Here is an 18,832-nt window from a genome sequence, read left to right as displayed (position 1 = left end):
CAATTAATCTAAAACCTATTTATAGCCTCTCAATTTTGACAAGTTTACAAATTGTATTATGCGCCCCTGTTACGGGCTTTCATTTCCTTGTACACTTTAGAGGACCATCGGACCCACGGATTTTATTAGACCGATAATTAATAATTCACAGAAAGGGCTAATTTGGAAAACAATTGTGCAAATATGCATTACGTGGGGAGCAGGTACATGGGGTTCGGGACCCTCCCGAACCCCATGTACCTGCTCCGTGGGTCCGATTGTTTAGACATTGTGTATGTATTTTTTCACTAGTATATGAGGATTTTAATGTTGTTATTCCTGTTCTATATTTTTTCTTTATTCCTTTTGCCACTTTTTATTGTTGTCATTTGCTTTTTATGTTTTTAATATGAATTATGATAAATTTTAACTTGTGACTGACAATATGTGATATTTGTTTTTCATGAAGAATTCAATAAGTATTGAGTATATACTTTTTGTAACCTCTCCTTCTGTGCAATATTAGGTTTGACAAGTGTTACATTTAAGTGCCTAGGTTGTTTTGTTTCAATTGCTGTTTAATCCCTGACCTAGGACTTATAGCATTTAGTTCCTCAGGGGGTCCTTGATACTTACTCATAACTCACTCCCACTCTCAGCATTCCAGGGAGAGCACTATCGTCATGCACTTGAATTTGTGTAGTGTTCCGTTCCTACTGGGGATATCTAGGTGCTGTATCATCATACGCTAAAGTTCCCAACTCAATGGTACTTTTCAACCTCAGACGGATAAAAGGCTGAGTCAAACATCTGATCAACAGAGTACAAAAGCAGTTGGAAGTGGCAAGGTTTTACAAATCAGATATTAAGAACAGTGAGTTGAGTGTGTGCGGTCCATATTTGTGCGTAACCTGCTCATTATAGGTTAGGATCCTGGTAGGGCTGACTCAACCTACCATTCTTTCGTGGTTGCTAAATTAAGCATATTTATACTGGCTAATAGGAATATTTGTTATTATGAGACTTAGAAGTAGGGGAGATATTGCATGAGGAGCTACATAAAAAGACATGTTAGTGCAGCCGCAGGGGCATTAACCATTGGAGCTATCCTTTCTGCTTGTGAACGCCCTCAAATTTAGAAAGTAGTAATGTTTCTGGGTGTATATTTAAAGATTGCATTTCCTTTATTTAATATAAACTGTTTATATTGTGTTGTCATGTGCGTGGTTACCTCTTGAGGGTTTAAAAAGTGTGCTGTTTTGGCTGAAGTCTATTCTTCCCTGAGCATGAATGATAATGCACCTTGTGTTTGTTTCTTCTGCAGACTCTACCCAGGAGAAGCTTGAGCTGAAGTTGATCTCGTCCCCCCCTACGAGGGGAAGCGCCGCTTCCCTCAGACTCCAGTGCGTCCCATCAAATAAGGAGTTGGTGGATCACGGGGTCTACTGGTTCCGTCAACTGGCAACCATGAAAGCACCCCAGTTCTTTCTGCATTTCCATGTCAAACCCAAATGGGCCGATGGCTTTGGCGAGGACAAGTTCAAGGTTAACAAGGATTTTTCGAGCTTCACCCTCGAAATCAAAAACTTTGGTGAGGAGGACCAGGGAGATTACTACTGCCTCATTAGCAAAAACATGGTACTGTACTTTAGCACCTGGGTCCCGCTGTACTACCCACAAGGTAAGGCTTCCATGGGCCAGTGTGTGTACTTGTGTCGACATGTGCCTCTCCGGCTCCTCGCTCAATTTGCTCTTCTTTGTAGGTCTGGATTGAAAGCGTATCTGTCTACACAACCATTTGTTACAAAATGCTCTCTCACTTCATGCTATTGTCTGCCGGGAGTATCATTCCACCTTCTAGGAAGTACTTCCATTAAAAGTAATGAGACACTATTTTATATCTGAAAGCAACCTTTTTTTGCTACTTTTTCCCAGCAGGCGCAAAGCCAATAAGGTTAACTTTAATGTGATAAACAGCGGTTGTGCATGGAATACACGTAAAGAATATTTGTGCATGCAATGCATGTAGACGGCATTTGGGAAAGCTGAGACCAACGGAATTCTTGCTTTGTGATTTTTAGTTTGGGTTATGGTATTGCCAGATTCTGAGATTTTCTGAGTTGGAATGGAGATTAGGGTGCGGATACATTTTCACTGAACCTGAAATCCAAGCATTTTCCCTATTACCATCCTATTTTCCTGACGCAAAATCCTCCTGGTTTCTCCTGGAAGTAAGAATGTGTTGGGAAATATCCTAGGCACGCAACTCGAGATCCAAAATCAGGCATATGCGCCATTTGTTCCCAATATTGTATTTTGCACGTGACTCAGAATGAGGGCCATAGTGTAGAGAGAAAAGACAGTGGAGAGCCCTGATTATTTCTGTAGGTGAATTAAGTTTAATTGATTACTGTAACTGTCCCAGTGGTGAAACAAGGTTGCCATGTGCCTAATACAAGCAAGGGAAATGGGCCCCTATACCCCTTTTGGGAAGTAAATGATAGATATAATCCTTGATAATAGGAGAAATGTCGCTTAACAACATTTCTCCTATTATTTTTCTCTGGAACGCCGCCTTTGCATCTCATTAGAGATGCAAGGGGAAGTGTAGAGAAAAAGGGTGCTAACATGCGAATTTGCGTGTTAGTACCCTGTTGCTGATAAGGAGATAATTTTATCTCCGCTTTCTTGGCTTTTAAAGCCAAAAAAGCGGAGATAAATCCCTTGATAATATGCCCCAAGATTTTCTAGAAATGAAAAATAGGAAAATCTCCATTTGTAAACAATTCTCAAATAGGATATGACAGAAGAAAGTAAAACAGGCAATGTTTTTCAAAACAATAACAACCAATTTATATATTGGTGGTAATCATACTCCATTGCAGCGGTGACGGAGTATGCTTACTGTCAACATAATGGTCTGACTGCTGAATTTAGATGCAGGTGAACCTTTGGTTTAATCACAGCAGAGACTACTCTGTCTACGCTGTGAGTAGACACCTCCGACGGCCCTGTGGAGTTTGGGCCGTCAGAGGCCAACCCCTAATTCCGATCACCTGATCTAAATGGGCTGAATTAGAGGTCCATTTTCACTGCCCGTCACCAACAGGAAATCTCTGGCTATAATGGGTATTGAAAACTGCTAAATTCTCCCCTTGTCACAGGAGAAGACTCCCATGGTGAGGAGAGTATTTTTTTGTATTTTAAAAAAGAAAATCCCATTTATGGATAATAAAAACAACATCTTGGTGCAGGGTTCCTTTGTATTGACAAAGCCTTGCACCAAACTGCAAAAACCAAATAGAAGGGGGTCCCCCTGAAGAGATAAAGACAGGTGGTGGGGGAAATAACAGTACACAAAATCACAGAAGTACCTGCCAGAACAATTTAATTAATGCCTAAATAGGAGGTCATTTAATATTAGCAACGAAGCCCCATGGAACAGGCATGAAACAAAGAATTACAAAAATATGAACATTTTATTACATAATAAATGTTTTCAGATTATACAAATATCAAACACATTTAATCATTTTTTTATATATATAGATACACAAATCAAACACATTGTATTCCTTCAAAAGTCCCACATATCAATCTCATACATAAACTTCCAAACCAGCAAACATGCCATATTCACATACAAACAATCAATCTAAACTACAGGACAGCCACAGGCTGATCAGGATGTTATAGATGGATATAAATCATCGGGGAGATGGAAAAAGGATCAGCACATATATCCCCGAATGATCACGGTGACGCGCGTTTCGGTGTAAAGCCCCCCAGGGGGCTACACCTTCATCAGGGCTGAGAGGTACAGATCACACTGGGACACATTCATCTAAGTGGATAGCAAATCCAACATGGAGGTAAATCAACATCAGATTCCTATGGAAAGCGATATTCTCATAGAGCCAAATGGTGACCGACTCCCTAAAACGACGCTTCAACCGGTTTCCAGCATTCGCTTTAGTAGCTCTCCGGTGTTGTGTTGAGAGGAAAACAAGTTTTATATATATATATATATATATATTTATATATATATATATATATATATATATATATATATATATATATATATATATTTATTCTCTCCCACGTCGAGCAGGTCCGACGAAACCAAACAGTAGAGAAAGAGATGTTGTCCCGGCGCGGCCTTAAAAAGGTCCGTGGAGAAGTTTTCAACTCTCGCAGACCGAGTCCAGAAGATATCTACACAGGTCTGGTTCAACGAGCGTCCTGCAACATTCCGGCGTCTCACAAACCAAGAAGCGAGCATTAATAAATTGTTCAGGCAGGTACTTCTGTGATTTTGTGTACCAAACTGCAAAAAGCAATGACAGGACCTGTCGTGGCGGTGGTTTCTTGCAAGGCTTTGAGAAATGACTGCCTACTTGGCGGTCATTTTTTAAATCTGTCTGAGCAATTTATTCCGTCGCCCTGGCAGAGAAACGGGCTGTCTGCAAGATTATAAATTTGGCCCTATCTTTACATATGATAATGGATACTATGACTCAACAACTTGTGCAAAGGTACTTAAGAGAAATTATTGATCCTGAATTGCCTAGACTCTTTCTTTTAGTTAGGTTCCACCAAATTGTGGGAGTGGAAAGAGCATTGAGGTTCGAGAAATAATCTGCCCTCTCTGCACTGTAGGGAACTCAATCATGTGATTTTAGTCTGTGAAATTAAGCCTGCTGAAACATGTTGTATATTTAAACTACTAATATTAAACATGGATATAAATATGGCTTGGAACGCATATTATTTGTTGGGCGTGAGGACAAGTTTTTATGATTCGTACACTTATTTAAAATGATACGGTCGTCATATGAAAAATCTAGAAGCCTTGAAATGAAGAAAGTAACCTTTTGTCTGCACTTGTCAGCACTTTTAGTCTGAGGCTGAGCCCTATGGAATGGAGTGGCTAACTTTGAAGTATCTTGTAGGAGTATAGAATACATTTTAACTCTAGTTCTTATTAACAGTCTTGGAGGTGCTAAGATCATGTCCATCCCAGTAAGGTCCTTGAGGACAGAAATAGAAACTTGGGGGCAGATTTATGTTAACTGGCGCATCCCCAGGGATGCGGCAGTTAACGTGCGCCACAGTGCGCCACAGCTCCGCCACCCATGGTGCGCCGCATTTAGAATGCGGCGCACCATGGTGCAAAAAGGGCACAGATGCGTGACGCATCTGTGCCGGAAATGTGGCGCATTGCTGGAGTTGCGTCGCAAGCGCGACGCAGCTCCAGCAAGGCTCGGGGGTGCCCCATCTACACAATGCTGCATCAAGACCTACGCCTGCTTCAAGCAGGCGCAGGGTTTTGACGCAGCATTGGCCTGAAAGTGACTGAGTGAAATCTCATAGATTTCACTCAGCCACTTTCAGGAGGCGTTCCTGCGCAGGAACGCCCCTCCCCCCTTTGCGCAGGAACGCCTCCTTATGGCGCAGGGCTTCACAACGTGACGCATATCCTAGATGCGTCACGTTGTAAATATGGCGCATTGTTTGCGCCGCAGTTGCGTCAAATAAAGTGACGCAATTGCGGCGCAAGGGCATCATAAATCTGCCCCTATATCTCTGACTCTGGAGATTTATAAATCTCCAACTGTCAATCACTCTGAAGTGCACTGTAAGATCAATGAGTGCCTTTCAGCCTTGAATAGGATGTATTAAGACATTAAAATGTCCTCAGAGTATACAGCCATCTCATTGGGGTACTCAGGTAAAACAATGATGAATCATTCGCGTTTGGGCTGAGTACACGGCAGCCAGCAGGACAATGCCTACTTTTAGTTTCTAGTTGTATAATCCCCCAACTCTAAATCTCTCCAAGCTCTTGGTTATATTCCATTATGTGGCTTTCACAAGGAGAGAAGCACCTCAGATTTCAGTGGTCCTGGATAGCATTTGTGCCTAAACTGAAGCCTAGTGACTGAAGCAAACAATTATTCTACCCAGTAAGATAGGGCTCTTGCAGGTACATCACATCTGCATTGATCTAGGATAGATCTTACTTAACACCAGAAGCTTACTAAAAGTGTTAAGCCCATTACAAGTGATGATATAAACAAAAATACCTATTGTTGATAGGTGTTTGGTCATTTACCGCACAGGTCTATTCTCATATTTTTTTGTATACCTTTTTACATAATTTGCCAAGGCCCAACTCACTTGAGATGTTTGTTTCCATGCACCACCCCAGGCCCACTAACACAAGTGCTACTCCATCCCATTGTGGTCTGCCCGCCCAGCTGCATTGTATGTATGTATATGGAATTTCTTCAGCGCAAACCTAGCCAAACGGCAGCGGAGCACTGTACATGGTCAAAGACAAGCATACATTTAGCAAGTAAGAGGATAGGAAGCTGAGTTGTGGACTAGGTTGTGTTCTTTATAAAGGTAAGTCTTCAACTCTTTACTAGATTGGAGCAGTTTTTGGGTGGTCCTGATGGATACGTGAATGTTGTTCCAGATCCTGGGTGTATAGATTGAAAAGACCTGCATTCCTTTTTTCCTTTTTTTAAACATCTTAGTGTGTAGTCAGGGGATGCCCTGGATGTGAGTGTCCTGCGATACACCAGAGATAGTGAGCTTGTTTGCAAGATAAGCAAGGGTGCTGGTTGTTATAGCTTTCTAGATGATGCTGCTAGTTTTGAAGATGGTGCGGACCGGCAAAGGGAGTCAGTGGTCTTCCATCAGGATTAGGGTGATGTGATCATATTTCTTCAGGCCCTGGGTGAGACGTACTAAGGCATGCAGAATGAAGGGTGCCAGTGTGGCATCTGAAAAGCCATTCAGTAGGGCATTGTATTGCCGCTAAGTAACTTGGCACTCTGTGTAAGTTATGTTTCAAAGCTATAAAGGTACATGTCATGCATAGGTACTGTGTAAAGACTGATAGTTGGTGATTTCATCAGGGTCTAGTGTAGAGTGAGAAGATCTGGCCTGCTTGAGAGCTTCTGGGATGACACCTTGAGTGAGGGATATTGACAATGGTAAGCAGTGATAAGAGTGCATCCCCAGAGAGAGCTTTGATTAAGGACAATGGTAAGACATCATCATTATAAAAAGTGGCTTTGAGGGAGTTGTGTATGTCAGCGAGATCTAGGAGATATAGGGCTTTGAAGTTTGACAATTGCAGGATGCTACTGGAAGTAGCAGTTGTAAGAATTGAAACAGGCGTGTGCTGTTGGAACTTTCTGTATTTATTCACTGAAGAAGAGGTTGATGGCATTGCACTTTTCTGTGGAGTGAGGAATATGTGGGTCCGGTAGGGAGTTAATGCAGTGCTTGATTGTCTTGAACCACGTTCTGCTTCTGTTGGTGGCTTTACTGATGGTGCTGGCTGATATTATGAACTGTCTGCATGTTGAGTTTAGGGTCTTTACTATCAAGAGATCCTGTTTTGGTTCCATTTTCTTTCCTGTCTGTGGATGGATCATTTATAATCAGCAAATACCAGGGTTCTGACTTGTACTTGGATGTTTTCATTGGGGTGTAGATGTTCACACAACTGTACAACAAAATTGTTGAAGTTGTTTACCAGGTAGTTGGCATCGGACAAGGAATTGATAGAATGAGAAATGAGTTCAGGCATATGGTTGTCTATGGAGAAGTCTTTGAAGGATCTGAAGGCTTGGTCTTCTCTTTTGTGTTGACCTTGGTTGTTGGTAGCTTGCTAAGCATAGAGATCGGGATGGTAAAGTGGTCGTACAGTCCAGGCGTATGGGTGGTTCGTCCTGTATTGTTGGTGATTTGGGAAGACAAGGTTAGAGGATGTGATCGTGGCGTGTGTTGGTTGTGTAACATGCTGTACCTCATTGAGTGTATTGATGAGGTTCAAGAGAGTGTCTCTTGTTTTTTTAAGCTTGTATTGTCTGTGAGCTCAAAGTCACCCAATAGTGTGGTATGGGAATATGGGATGGACAAGGAGGAGGATTTGCTCTTGTGAGGGAAACTCATTGATAGGAGCATCATGGCAAACTCAGGGGCTGCCAGTCTGTGCATCCCTCCCCGCTACCTGCACTGATGCTAACAACATCCAGACAAGAGCATTTGTGCCATCCTCCAAGTATTTGTGCCTCTGTCTCCCTGTGGAAAGATTTGATATGCATGTGATCACCCACTGTATAGAGATTGCTGTGACTGGCTCATCAGCCCATACCCCCACCCTTTCTCAACATCAGTTCAGACCTTTGCTTTTCCAGACACCACTTGGACATATGAAATAAATAAGTAATCTGAGTATTCCTGATTACTTTAAACCTTGAAGGCTCTTCAGAAAAGACTTGTGAACCTGTTGCTTTGAGAGTGTGGATAGACTGAAGAAGCCTCCATCGTCTGGCAACAGCCACTGTACAAACACCAGAGGGAGATACAAATGTATGCCACTTATACTGGCCTGACCTGGAGGGAGGTGCTCGGTTGAAATAAAACTGGTGAAGATTAAAGTTTCATAAGAATATCAGGATTGCACAGGGGAGAGCAATTGAAAAATGTACTGAGGACGGTTTTAATGGGAATCTGTGAGCCAGTTGAATCCTAGCCGTCTGGAAATTCCATTCTGTAAGGTTCAAAATACTTTGCTGAAGAGCTTTACTACAAAAACTTTCATTTCTGTGCCCTACGACAGCATTCATCAGTACCTAAAAGTGTACATTATTTCGCCCTTGGTTTATCTCCAAATGCACCAAGCTTAACAACAATGCAAGCAAAATGATTTAATGAAGCACAACAGTCTGGTGTAGCTACTATTAGCTCTTCAACCCCAACAATGCTCTCCTCCTACGATGCAACTCGCTTCAGAGACTCTGATTGGTAGTTAGCATTACCTTGCTGGTCTAAATGACCCTTGTTTGTGGCTCCCTCGACAGACAAGAGCTCTTTGGAGTAGAATTTCTTTTTTAAGGCAGTGCAGCCATCACAGTAGCACAGAGCCATGTTTATTGAAAATGGCCTGATGACATCACCTGCCATGGAGCTCTTAAAGGCTGCCGAGTGCCACACACAAACTATGCATCAGGGTGTAGAAGTGTGGGTGTGATGTCAGCCATGGAATTTGTACCGGAAGCAGACCCTTTCAGTACAAAATCATATGACCAGACACATTCTGAAACATTCCACACATTCTATGTGTGCGTACTCTGCAGCACACATGCAATGAGTCACATTTTTGGAAATATCAAGATTTCTCCTTGGTTGCACCTGCTTCAAGGAGGTATTATAGATTGATGCAAAGCCAACTCTGGTTATCTTAGTAGATTGGGTTTTGCATCACAAACAATGGCTGTCTGTGCTGATCCACCCAAGTTACACACAAATAACGCCCCCTTGATACAAAGTGGTGCCAAGCCGCATCAAGTTCAATTTGCATTGAGAAAAGGGAACCTTTCCAGCGCCAAAAACCGTTTGTGCTAAAAAGTAAGTACCCTGGCAAGACTTTGCGTCGCTATGCCGGACTTTGTAGAGGCAGAAACTCTCCCTCCCTATGCTTTTTAGGTCTCGCCCAGATAATTCCAATTGTGTTGGTGTCTGTTTTCCCTGGATATTCGGGACGCCATTGATTCTCACACCTTCATCTCATCCTGATTAGGCTTCCTCAAGATTCATTTAATTTCCTAGAAACTCACCTCTCAGCATTTTATTTCTTCTCGTGCTCAATAATTTTTCTTGTCCTGATGATGACCTGTTTAATCATGGAAGGCCAAAACACTGTCAACATTACTTCAGCTGAAAATATGACTTTCATTAATTGAACGCTGTGCAATGGAATAATTACGAACTGTTGAATCCTGAAATGATCTGCGTGTGCTGTAAAATTATTACATTCTTATTGTTTTTCCCTTTTTCTCTGTTCACTACACTGCACCATCCGCATGCATTTTCGCGCACTGTGAGTTCACTGCATAAATTGACCATTTACCTTTTTTGTATATATTGGTTCTGCTCATGAAAAATGCAAAGACTGTGGCCCAGATTTATCAATATGTGATGCAGCGCAAGGCAGCTAGACAGCCAGCTGTGCTGCGTCAAATGAAGAGAGCAGTAATGTGTCATATTTACCAAGATAGGGAGCATTCCTGCTCCCTCATTGCATTGCTGCACTGCATGCTGCCCAGCACCAATGCAGGCACCCTTGCGCCATGGTGCCGACCCCTTCCCTTTCCCTCATCAACTTCAGAGATACCTTAACATGGAACTCCTCCAGTGAATGCAGTTTGTTTTCTTTCTAATTCCTCCTTTAGGTATGGGCTTGTGAGGGGCAGGGACTGCAGCACGGCAGTGCATTCCTCCTGACTGACCTCCCCCCATCAGGAGTACCTTTACATTTGTACTGTTGGGGGGATAAATACTTGAATTTACATTTGTGAAGCACATTTGACATTTTAGTTTTACTACTTTTAAATTCTGACGTCGAGCCTCCATTTTGTTTTGGCTGTGCTCCAGTCTTTTAGTAGCCTGCTGCTATATCCAGCTTGCATTGCCACAGATGTGCCATTGTCTGTGCCCGTTCGCGTCCGGATCGCGTCCAGCGCCAGCTATGCTACTGGTAATCCCTGCCATGATGCACCCCATAGTAGTAAAACTAAGGCTAAACTGCCTGCTCTACGCGCCTCATCCTGTGATCATGCAGATGAGTTTACCAACGGTAACCCAGGAGTGGGTCTCAATTGCCCTGGGTGCGGCTTCTCAATTGAAGCCCCTAAACTTTGTAGCCCCTGACAAAACCAGGGCTACGGACTGCCGCCTCAGGGCGGAGCAGGTGATCCTACCTCTTCCCCCCCCTGGAGACTAACTTTACGGCAGGCCTTTTCAGTTGTTGCTCCTTAACTGAAATGCTGTTGCTATTTTCAATCTATTAATCAATAACACATGGGATCTACTATTCCTTACTGAAACTTGGTTAAAGGACGGTTCTGACGTCGATATTACTCCGGTCATTCCACAGGATTTTTTGGTCAAACACTTCGACAGAACTGACAAAAACGAGGCAGTGTGGCTATTTTACACCATACAGCTTACTCCTGCTCTGTTTTAAAAATAGCTAATATTAATCCCATTGAGGGCATGTCGTTCACCATTATTCTATCCCTTACCTTTGCAGTATCAGGCGCGCTTATTTATCGTCGTCCTGATTTAGCACCTGCCTCCTTGCAGCTCCTGGCTGAAACTCTACCCTCTCAGCGCCAATATCACGGTATTAGCCGGCTTTAACCTGCACATGGATTACTTTAATAATGAACCAGCTCAGTAATCCCCTAGCTCTATGGAAGGCTTTAATGTCAAGCAACTAATGAAGGTGTCCACTCACAACGCTGGTCGCACGCTTGACCTGAACTTGGATAATACGCTGATAGTTAAGGTGAAGCCAGTCCTCAATCTTAGTTGGTCGGGCCATGTTCTGATCCCTTTTAATGTTGTAACCCCGACTTTCCTACATCCGCAAAGACTAACAAAGAGGATGTCCAGATCCTGGCACAAAATGCTTGAGTCGCCGTTTCTGTAGAAATGAAATGAAATGAAATTTGATTTGTAGAGCGCATGGCTGCCCGAAAGCGTCCCAGCGCTTGCTTAGGGAACCCGTCCTGGTATTCCCCTGCGAGATAGCCCATTACTGGGTATCCCCAAGGTGAAAGCCAGGCATCCCGCTGCGAGGGGCCGTTGTGGAGATTAAGCAATCTATTGCCCAGAGTTACAGAGTGGGACTCCATGGTTGGAATAGGCACCGAGGCGAGAATTGTCAGGTCCGGGGAAATTTGAGCCCAAGACCCGCCGAGGCGGGGAATTGAACCCTGGTCCAGGCCAGACCTCTGCATCAGGGTCTGCCGCTCCAACCACTTGAGCCACACTTCGCTTCATACCTTTACCTGCCAGAATACTGGGGACCTAGAACAGGTTGCATCCTGTTTCAATGGTTGGCTTATGAAGGCTGGTGACACCGTTGCCCCTTGAAAAGTCCACTCCTCACAGAGGCTTAAGCCCTCTGCACCCTGGTTCTCCTATGCCTTTAAGGTGAAGAAATCCCCATGTAAAAGACTGGAAAGGCAATGAAGATCTAATTATGATAAGGAGGCAAAAGTGATCTATCAGTTCCCTCTCCAAAACTACCATGCGGACAGTCGGATGGCTCAAAAATCATTGATTACCAAGTCCATTTCAGAGGTTGTGCACATTCCTTGTGAACAGCTCAAAGTGGACAATTCTTTTCTTTCCCCATGACAAATAAAAACATCCTCTTCCCTTTTAGGGAGCTTTGCAAGGGCCTCTCAGGCTTCTTTCTTAGGAATATTCAAGCCATATACGAGCAATTTTCCAGACGGAGCACCTCTGATCAAGGAGCATCATTACACTCTTCTTTCGGTCCGTTGTTGTCTAGCTTTGCCCCAATTACAGTTGAGGAATCTGCAATTGAGCTCGCAAATTACAAGTCAGGCTCCCCTCTTGACTCCTGCTCCCCTGCCTCCCTAATCTTGCGTATAGCAAAAACAATGTCTCAACAGGTAAGATTTTGGAGTCCGTTAATAAAACATGCACATTAAGTTGCAAAGAAAAGGAAAAGAGACTCAAGGGTTTGGCTAAAGATGCAAGGAGCAATCTGTATTTTCAATTAAAATAAGCAGGAGAACAGTATCAGCCCTGTTTACAAAGAATGTGGGTGTAACCCAAAAAAAACTTGTGCTCGTGGGACATACGGTGAGCGGCGCAAGTGACAAGTGACACAGCAAGGAACTGCGCAGAGCAGACAAAATTAACAATTTATACAAGGTACTTTCTGGTTCATGAGTAATTCTCAATGGCCCATGAACACTCATGTGCACAAGTTTATTTCAGGTTACACCCACAGGATCCAGATAAAGCTCTTACCCCGGTCTTTAGGCAGTGGCGGCTGGTGACATTTGAAATTGGTGAGGCGGGGACTGATAATCATACTGCACCGTAGCGAGCGAGCCCGAACTCCCTAGGGAGGGCTCGGGGGGAATTCCCCCGAAAATTTTTTGAAAAAATAGTGGAAAAATGGCGCATTTTCAAGCAAATTTGAGAAAGCAGGAAGGTTAATAAAGCAATTGTGAAAGTGCAGGTATTACATTATTAAAGAGCTGTCATATAACATAGGTAGCTGCTTATTCAGTATAACCACAGAGCTTCATAACAGACTTCAAGATACAATGCTGAGAACCCCACAGATTGTTTTTATTTAAACGGCAAACAACAAAACAAGCAACTTTTTTGATTTAAACTGCAAACAACAAAAGAACCAACTAAACAGGTCACAAACTATCACCATTCAAGTTCAACATATTTACTTTTTGTATCTAAATTCAGCACGTCTGTCTTTAAGCGCAGCAAATTTTTCAATTACTTGAATGTTAAAGTCAGCAATATTTTGAACAAGCTTGCTCTCTATAGAGAGCATTGCCAACGCATTGAGTCTTTCCTGAAGCATGGTGTTCCTCAGGAATGTCTTATTCCTCTTTAAGGTGGAAAAAGATCATTTTATCTGAGAAATGCAGTGACTCACTGACCTATTTACAGCATTTTGTGATCTGCATCAGGTACATGTTCTTTGCAGCAGGCACATTAACCTTCTCTGCTACCTTTCCATGAGTCAAAACTTCCATTAGACAAAACTCTGATCTCTCTCTAGGAAAAACATTAACAATATCCTTGGTGCAACAACAAGTGTTGCATGGCTAAACATTTATAAGGTCCCAAAGGCGCGACCTGTAGGCTATGCCAATGAAAATACTGGCTGCTACCCGCTGTTATGGCTGACAAATTCGAATAGCGGCTGCCCAAATCTATTTACAAGCCACAGGTAATAGTGCTGGAAAATTCGAATGCTTTAGAAAGTGGACCAAAACATGGTTTATAGGATGTGGCCTTGCCCTAACAATGGACCACACAATTACTACTGACACATAAAAATAACTATAACAATTTGCACTGCAAGCGAATTTAAATATTGCAAATCCAAATGTGTTTACACGATACAGTTGATGCGCATTAAAATTCCACGGACCAAAAAGTAACTGTTTACTAGACCTTAAGAAGTCTTGGTCAGAACAAATTTTATTAATCAGAATTTGTAGTGTAGAAAACAGTTCCTTTCTGTGCACCTTAAATTACACAGAAAGCATTGTAAATAATAAAAGCGGAAAAATTTGCTGCTGCTGGCTAGTACTGTGTTTTTCTGATTCGAAAGTGCGTCATGGCTTGAAACACCCATCCCTGGGCAGTGCAGTGGGGCACCTCGAGGCGATTCCAGCCTGTTATCACGCCGTATGAGATAGCCTCCCTACCTATCCTTCCCAATCCCCTCCACCGAGATAGAGGACAGATACGGCAAAGCCTTCTGAGACACCAACAGGCCACATAAATACTCTACTGTGAGCCTAGGTCTCTGGAACACTTGTTGAATGTGGGAATTAAATTGGAAGCAACCCAGGAGAAGCAGTGGGAGCTTTTCACGGGCAAGGTCAGGGCAGATATTAAGCATGTATTGGTCCAGTTTCTCCCAGAGGGTGTGCACTGTGTTTTGTTTTAAAACAAGATTAAAATACATACTTTAAACGTGATCACCTCGACTTTTGCCCAGGCACACAGGCCTTTCTTAGGCCATGCTTTAGATCCCCACAGTTCAGTATTTCCCACATTTATGTTAATTGTTAGTCAACAAACGCAGTAAAATGGGATTTTGAGCCAGGAATTTGCTAACTTTCTAACCTCACATTCATTAACCCACACAGCAACCCTCCATGCATTTTAATATGTCTTACCCAGTTATATTTATGTTATAAACCTCACACGGATGAAATGTGGAGCCTTGCCACATCTAACTATCCAACTCTGCCAAGGGCCCGCCCCACTTTCAGAATAAGAGTTACTCTTAGAGATGACACCACCCCCACCATCCCATCCACAGGCTAGCCCACCTCTGTCTTATTTTGCAGAGCTGTGCACACTTTAAAACAATGACGGAGGCACATGTGGGTAGAAATGTGGTGTATAACCAAAAGACCCTCCAGGAAGCTCCGATAGCTTGGAGTTCAAATTGCTTATTCTCGCTGATGCTGTTCTTAAGGCACGCAACCCCACAACTTTAAAAAAAAAATGTTAAACAGTATTCAGAACATTTGCTCCCATCTAGATGTGCCCAAAAGCTAATTCAAAAGCTTGTGCATCCTACTGGGAAATTACACGTGTTTTTATAACAATATATCCTTAAAAAGAAGCGAAAATGCAGCAATAATAATAATTTTTAAAAAACGCTTTGAAATCCCAATGGTGTTTTCTAGTGTTAGACGTGTCAGAACTTGTGCAAGCAGATGCCGCCTAAAAGTGATTATGGTGTTTTAACAAATTGCCAGGGGACTGGTGCTTCCCGCATTGCAGGAATTATCCCTTTCCCAGCGTTTCACATCAAAAGCCTGGCGGATTCACCAGCCCTAATCCCTGCTGGGCTCTCTCCGGTAAATATATATAGAGGCACATCGGTCGAAAGAAGCAATACGGGCCACACCTCCTCATTTAAATCTCATCATACTCTGATATGCATCTGCTCTTCTATGAGCCTGTACGTAAGATATTCTGGGACGTGTAGTCAATTAAATCCAAAGAAGGATGCTTCTTATGGTAAATGCCCAATGTAAGCTCACCTTGAGCCCCAAGGAAAGGTGCGTTTCTAAATTCGGAAAGCGCGCTCCACTTTGAAGTCCATAAGGAGACTCCGTGACCCCCTGCAATCCCGGTTTGGTGTGACTTTTATTATTTGGAATCACTGGTGTTTATTCTCTGAGGGTTCCACATAGGCAACAGTTAAAAAAGATGCAGCATAATGTGCTAAGCTATTTGTCCAGGATGTGCCTACAATCTTTCTCTTGGGCATTACCGTAATGTTAGCCCCTCCAACAAAAATCCTGGTCATTGCTATTAAGTGCAGCTCGTAGAAGACGCATCTAGTACAGAAGGCAGTCCTCTACATGTGGCCAAAATACATACATGAATACACACATAGACGTCACTTTGCGGATCCCACTATTGATCCCACTATTGAGGTTTACCTGTTGGGGTTAGTGCAGTGGCCCAGATGTCGTGGGTTTATTGCACCAGCTCCTTTAGAGCTGCACGTGAATGAATGAGGGCGATGATAATGATGTAGCAAGAGTATCAAGAGCTGTGATGCAGGAAAGAACACGGGTTACTATAAGAAAAAAAACGTTATAATAAGGATGTAGTGTTCCCATGAGATTTCTGGACCTTAATGTCACTGCACCTGCTGCACTATTGATAGTTACGCCAATCCTACCCACCCCCAAACGTGGGGGTCAATCAAATCAGTGCAGAGGAGGAGTGCTTTCATGTCACTCTATTGCACCTGCACACCAGTCCACGCGCCTTGATCAGGCTATATGATGATTTTCCAACGGTGGAGCTGGCTGGGGCTGCCTCAGGGGCAGAGGAAGCTCATCTAACCACTGGACATGTGCGGAGAAACTCCGCCCACTCCTGTCAATCAGGAAGGATGCCCCCAAATTGTATGAATTCATAATTCATTATTCTATAAAAATCAATCGACTCATGAAACACATATACGCATAAATTAATGATAATCTGTTTATTTGCGTTGAGAGTTATTATTGTGAGTTTGTAAAAATTGTACATGGAAACTTTTAAAATACAACTTTGCCTTGGAGTAAGGAAATTGTAAATGCCTATGCTTGATAGCCCTACGTAAATAACATTTTATTGCTCCACATTTCCAGTAGCGTACGTTTAGAAATTCATGAACTATTTTAGTGAGTAGTAATTATAGAATAAACTAGATGACATCTATGTTTGTGTATGGACTTTCGAATTATTTAGTTTATCTTTGGTTAACGAGAAGCAGATCAGTTTTACTCGTTTCTATAGAAAGTGATGTCTTGCAGGATTCTTGATTTAAACTGCACGGACTCAACAAAGCAAGACAAATCTTTCGCAATTCATTGTTATTACAAATTTTAATACATACATTTATGAATGTAGATGACACAGCAATGTTCTTGTTTCTAAAATCTGCTGGGATAAAGTACAACAGAATCATTTAAGTGGTGGTGTTCAAGAGCCTTAATGTTATCACCTAATTTAATAGGCCTTGGGCACAAATGCATTTAGAAGATGTTAAAATGAATCAGATAACAAATGTGAGAGACGCAAAACAATAAGGATCTGTGCACGAGGCTCCCCAGCCCCGCTACAACAGATGGGTTTGCAGTACTGAGTGACATTCATTGCTAATTAAAAATAATGTTTATATTAGGAGGACAAATGGCCTACAAAATGGACAAAAACGAGATTATGTCTCATTAGAGACGCATTTGGAAGGCAACTTGCGGAGTTAAAAAGGCAAGAAAATACTTTGTGACAGTGATGCCTAAACATGACGTCGTCGAAGGGCTGACGTGTCGGGTCAGGGCGGAAAGAAATAAGCGTTGACAAACCCAACACATGTGAATTAGTTTGATTAGTGCATACGCACAGATAGACACCTACATCCACACTCATAGACAGGCCCACATCCCTGCCTGTCGATCCACAAGATCGACAGGCACACACGCACAAACCTAAAGGAACCGATGTGCACTGACCACCAGGCCACTATGCACCCGCGCACACGGAATGAGACCAGCGGCACAAACCTAAAGGAAACGATTTGCACAGACCAACAGGTCACTATGCACCCGCGGCCGCGCACAAGGAATGACCTGCAAATGCAATAACCTATGTAAAAAGATAAAAGAGACAGGGGCCAGTTCACAATCTAATCAACGGAGCCCCAGATCTATACTGCCCCAAACAATGCAGACATGCACGGAGACTGATGTGTAAGTGAATGTACGGTGGCTACATCTGCATACATAGCAGTAGCTTCCATTGGTATGCACTCCATTTCGTGTAGGGAAAACGGATGAATATCATGAGAAAGACGAATGTCTCTCTCTCCATTTAAGCGGCACATTATGTTACTTTAGTTCCCGTTCACATCAAGTGGCCAAACAGTTCCAAGTAAAAAGGTGTGTAACCGTGAGGCAAACATTTTGCACGCCTTTGGCAATGCAGCAGTGTTTCCTTCCTGGTGGCATCCCTACTGATCATGTACAGCTTCCCGTCCGATACAGTGCAGCTAGTCGGGCTCAGGTATAGTATGCCAGAGTTAGGTTTTCAAACTGTGCGCCAATCCGCCCGCCCTAATGGCTTTCTCCTTTGGTGCATTGTTGACCCAGTTTGATGTTTGAATCTTCCATATATATACAATACATTAAAAAAAAGTCCACGGCGAATAAGAAAGCCTCAGCATATCTAGACATGAAAGCTGCACAAGATTTTTTTTTAAATCGCAACACAATCGTGGCTGCAAGGGGTCGGGGGAAATAATGCTCTTTGGTGCTTTCAATCTCACTCGAAATGCTCGCTCCCTGCAATATGTGGCTTGCATTAAATTAGTTTTCCAGTGCGACTTTCCTTGGTGGAGTGAGTCATACATACTATACACGGAACAGGGCACAGCAAAACTATGCACATAAAAAACACACAAAACAGTAGTGTGACTGCAGGCTATTTCGTCTACCACACCAACATTTAACTCTGGCATATAACAGATGAGCCTAGCTGGAACTTCATCGATTATCTTCTTGGTACAGAAACCGTGTTAACTTAAAAGAAGACGGAAGTCGAAGGCACGGCCCATGGCACTTCTGGCCTAGTGTCATACTTATGAATGAATACATTCGAGTCTGGCCTGTTTGCATTCCCGCGGCGCTCACTTGGTTACATTACACCACTCCCTTTAACAAAGTTATTTAAC

General features: G+C 42.8%; 1 protein-coding gene across 1 annotated transcript in view; it reads left to right on the top strand.

The window, feature by feature from the left end:
• The window catches only part of LOC147725571 (T-cell surface glycoprotein CD8 alpha chain-like), a 110,066-nt gene that overhangs the window by 13,987 nt on the left and 77,247 nt on the right, over positions 1-18,832 (top strand). The window contains exon 2 of the mRNA XM_086964547.1: positions 1,304-1,660. Coding sequence (XP_086820673.1) covers positions 1,304-1,660 — 357 coding nt within the window. The remainder of the gene's footprint in view (positions 1-1,303; positions 1,661-18,832) is intronic.

The sequence above is a fragment of the Lissotriton vulgaris genome, chromosome 3_2 (genome assembly GCF_964263255.1).
Source record: "Lissotriton vulgaris chromosome 3_2, aLisVul1.2, whole genome shotgun sequence".
Classification (NCBI taxonomy): Eukaryota; Metazoa; Chordata; class Amphibia; order Caudata; family Salamandridae; genus Lissotriton; species Lissotriton vulgaris.
The sequence above is the reverse complement of the archived record's forward strand: the minus strand, read 5'-3'. Positions and strand labels throughout refer to the sequence as shown.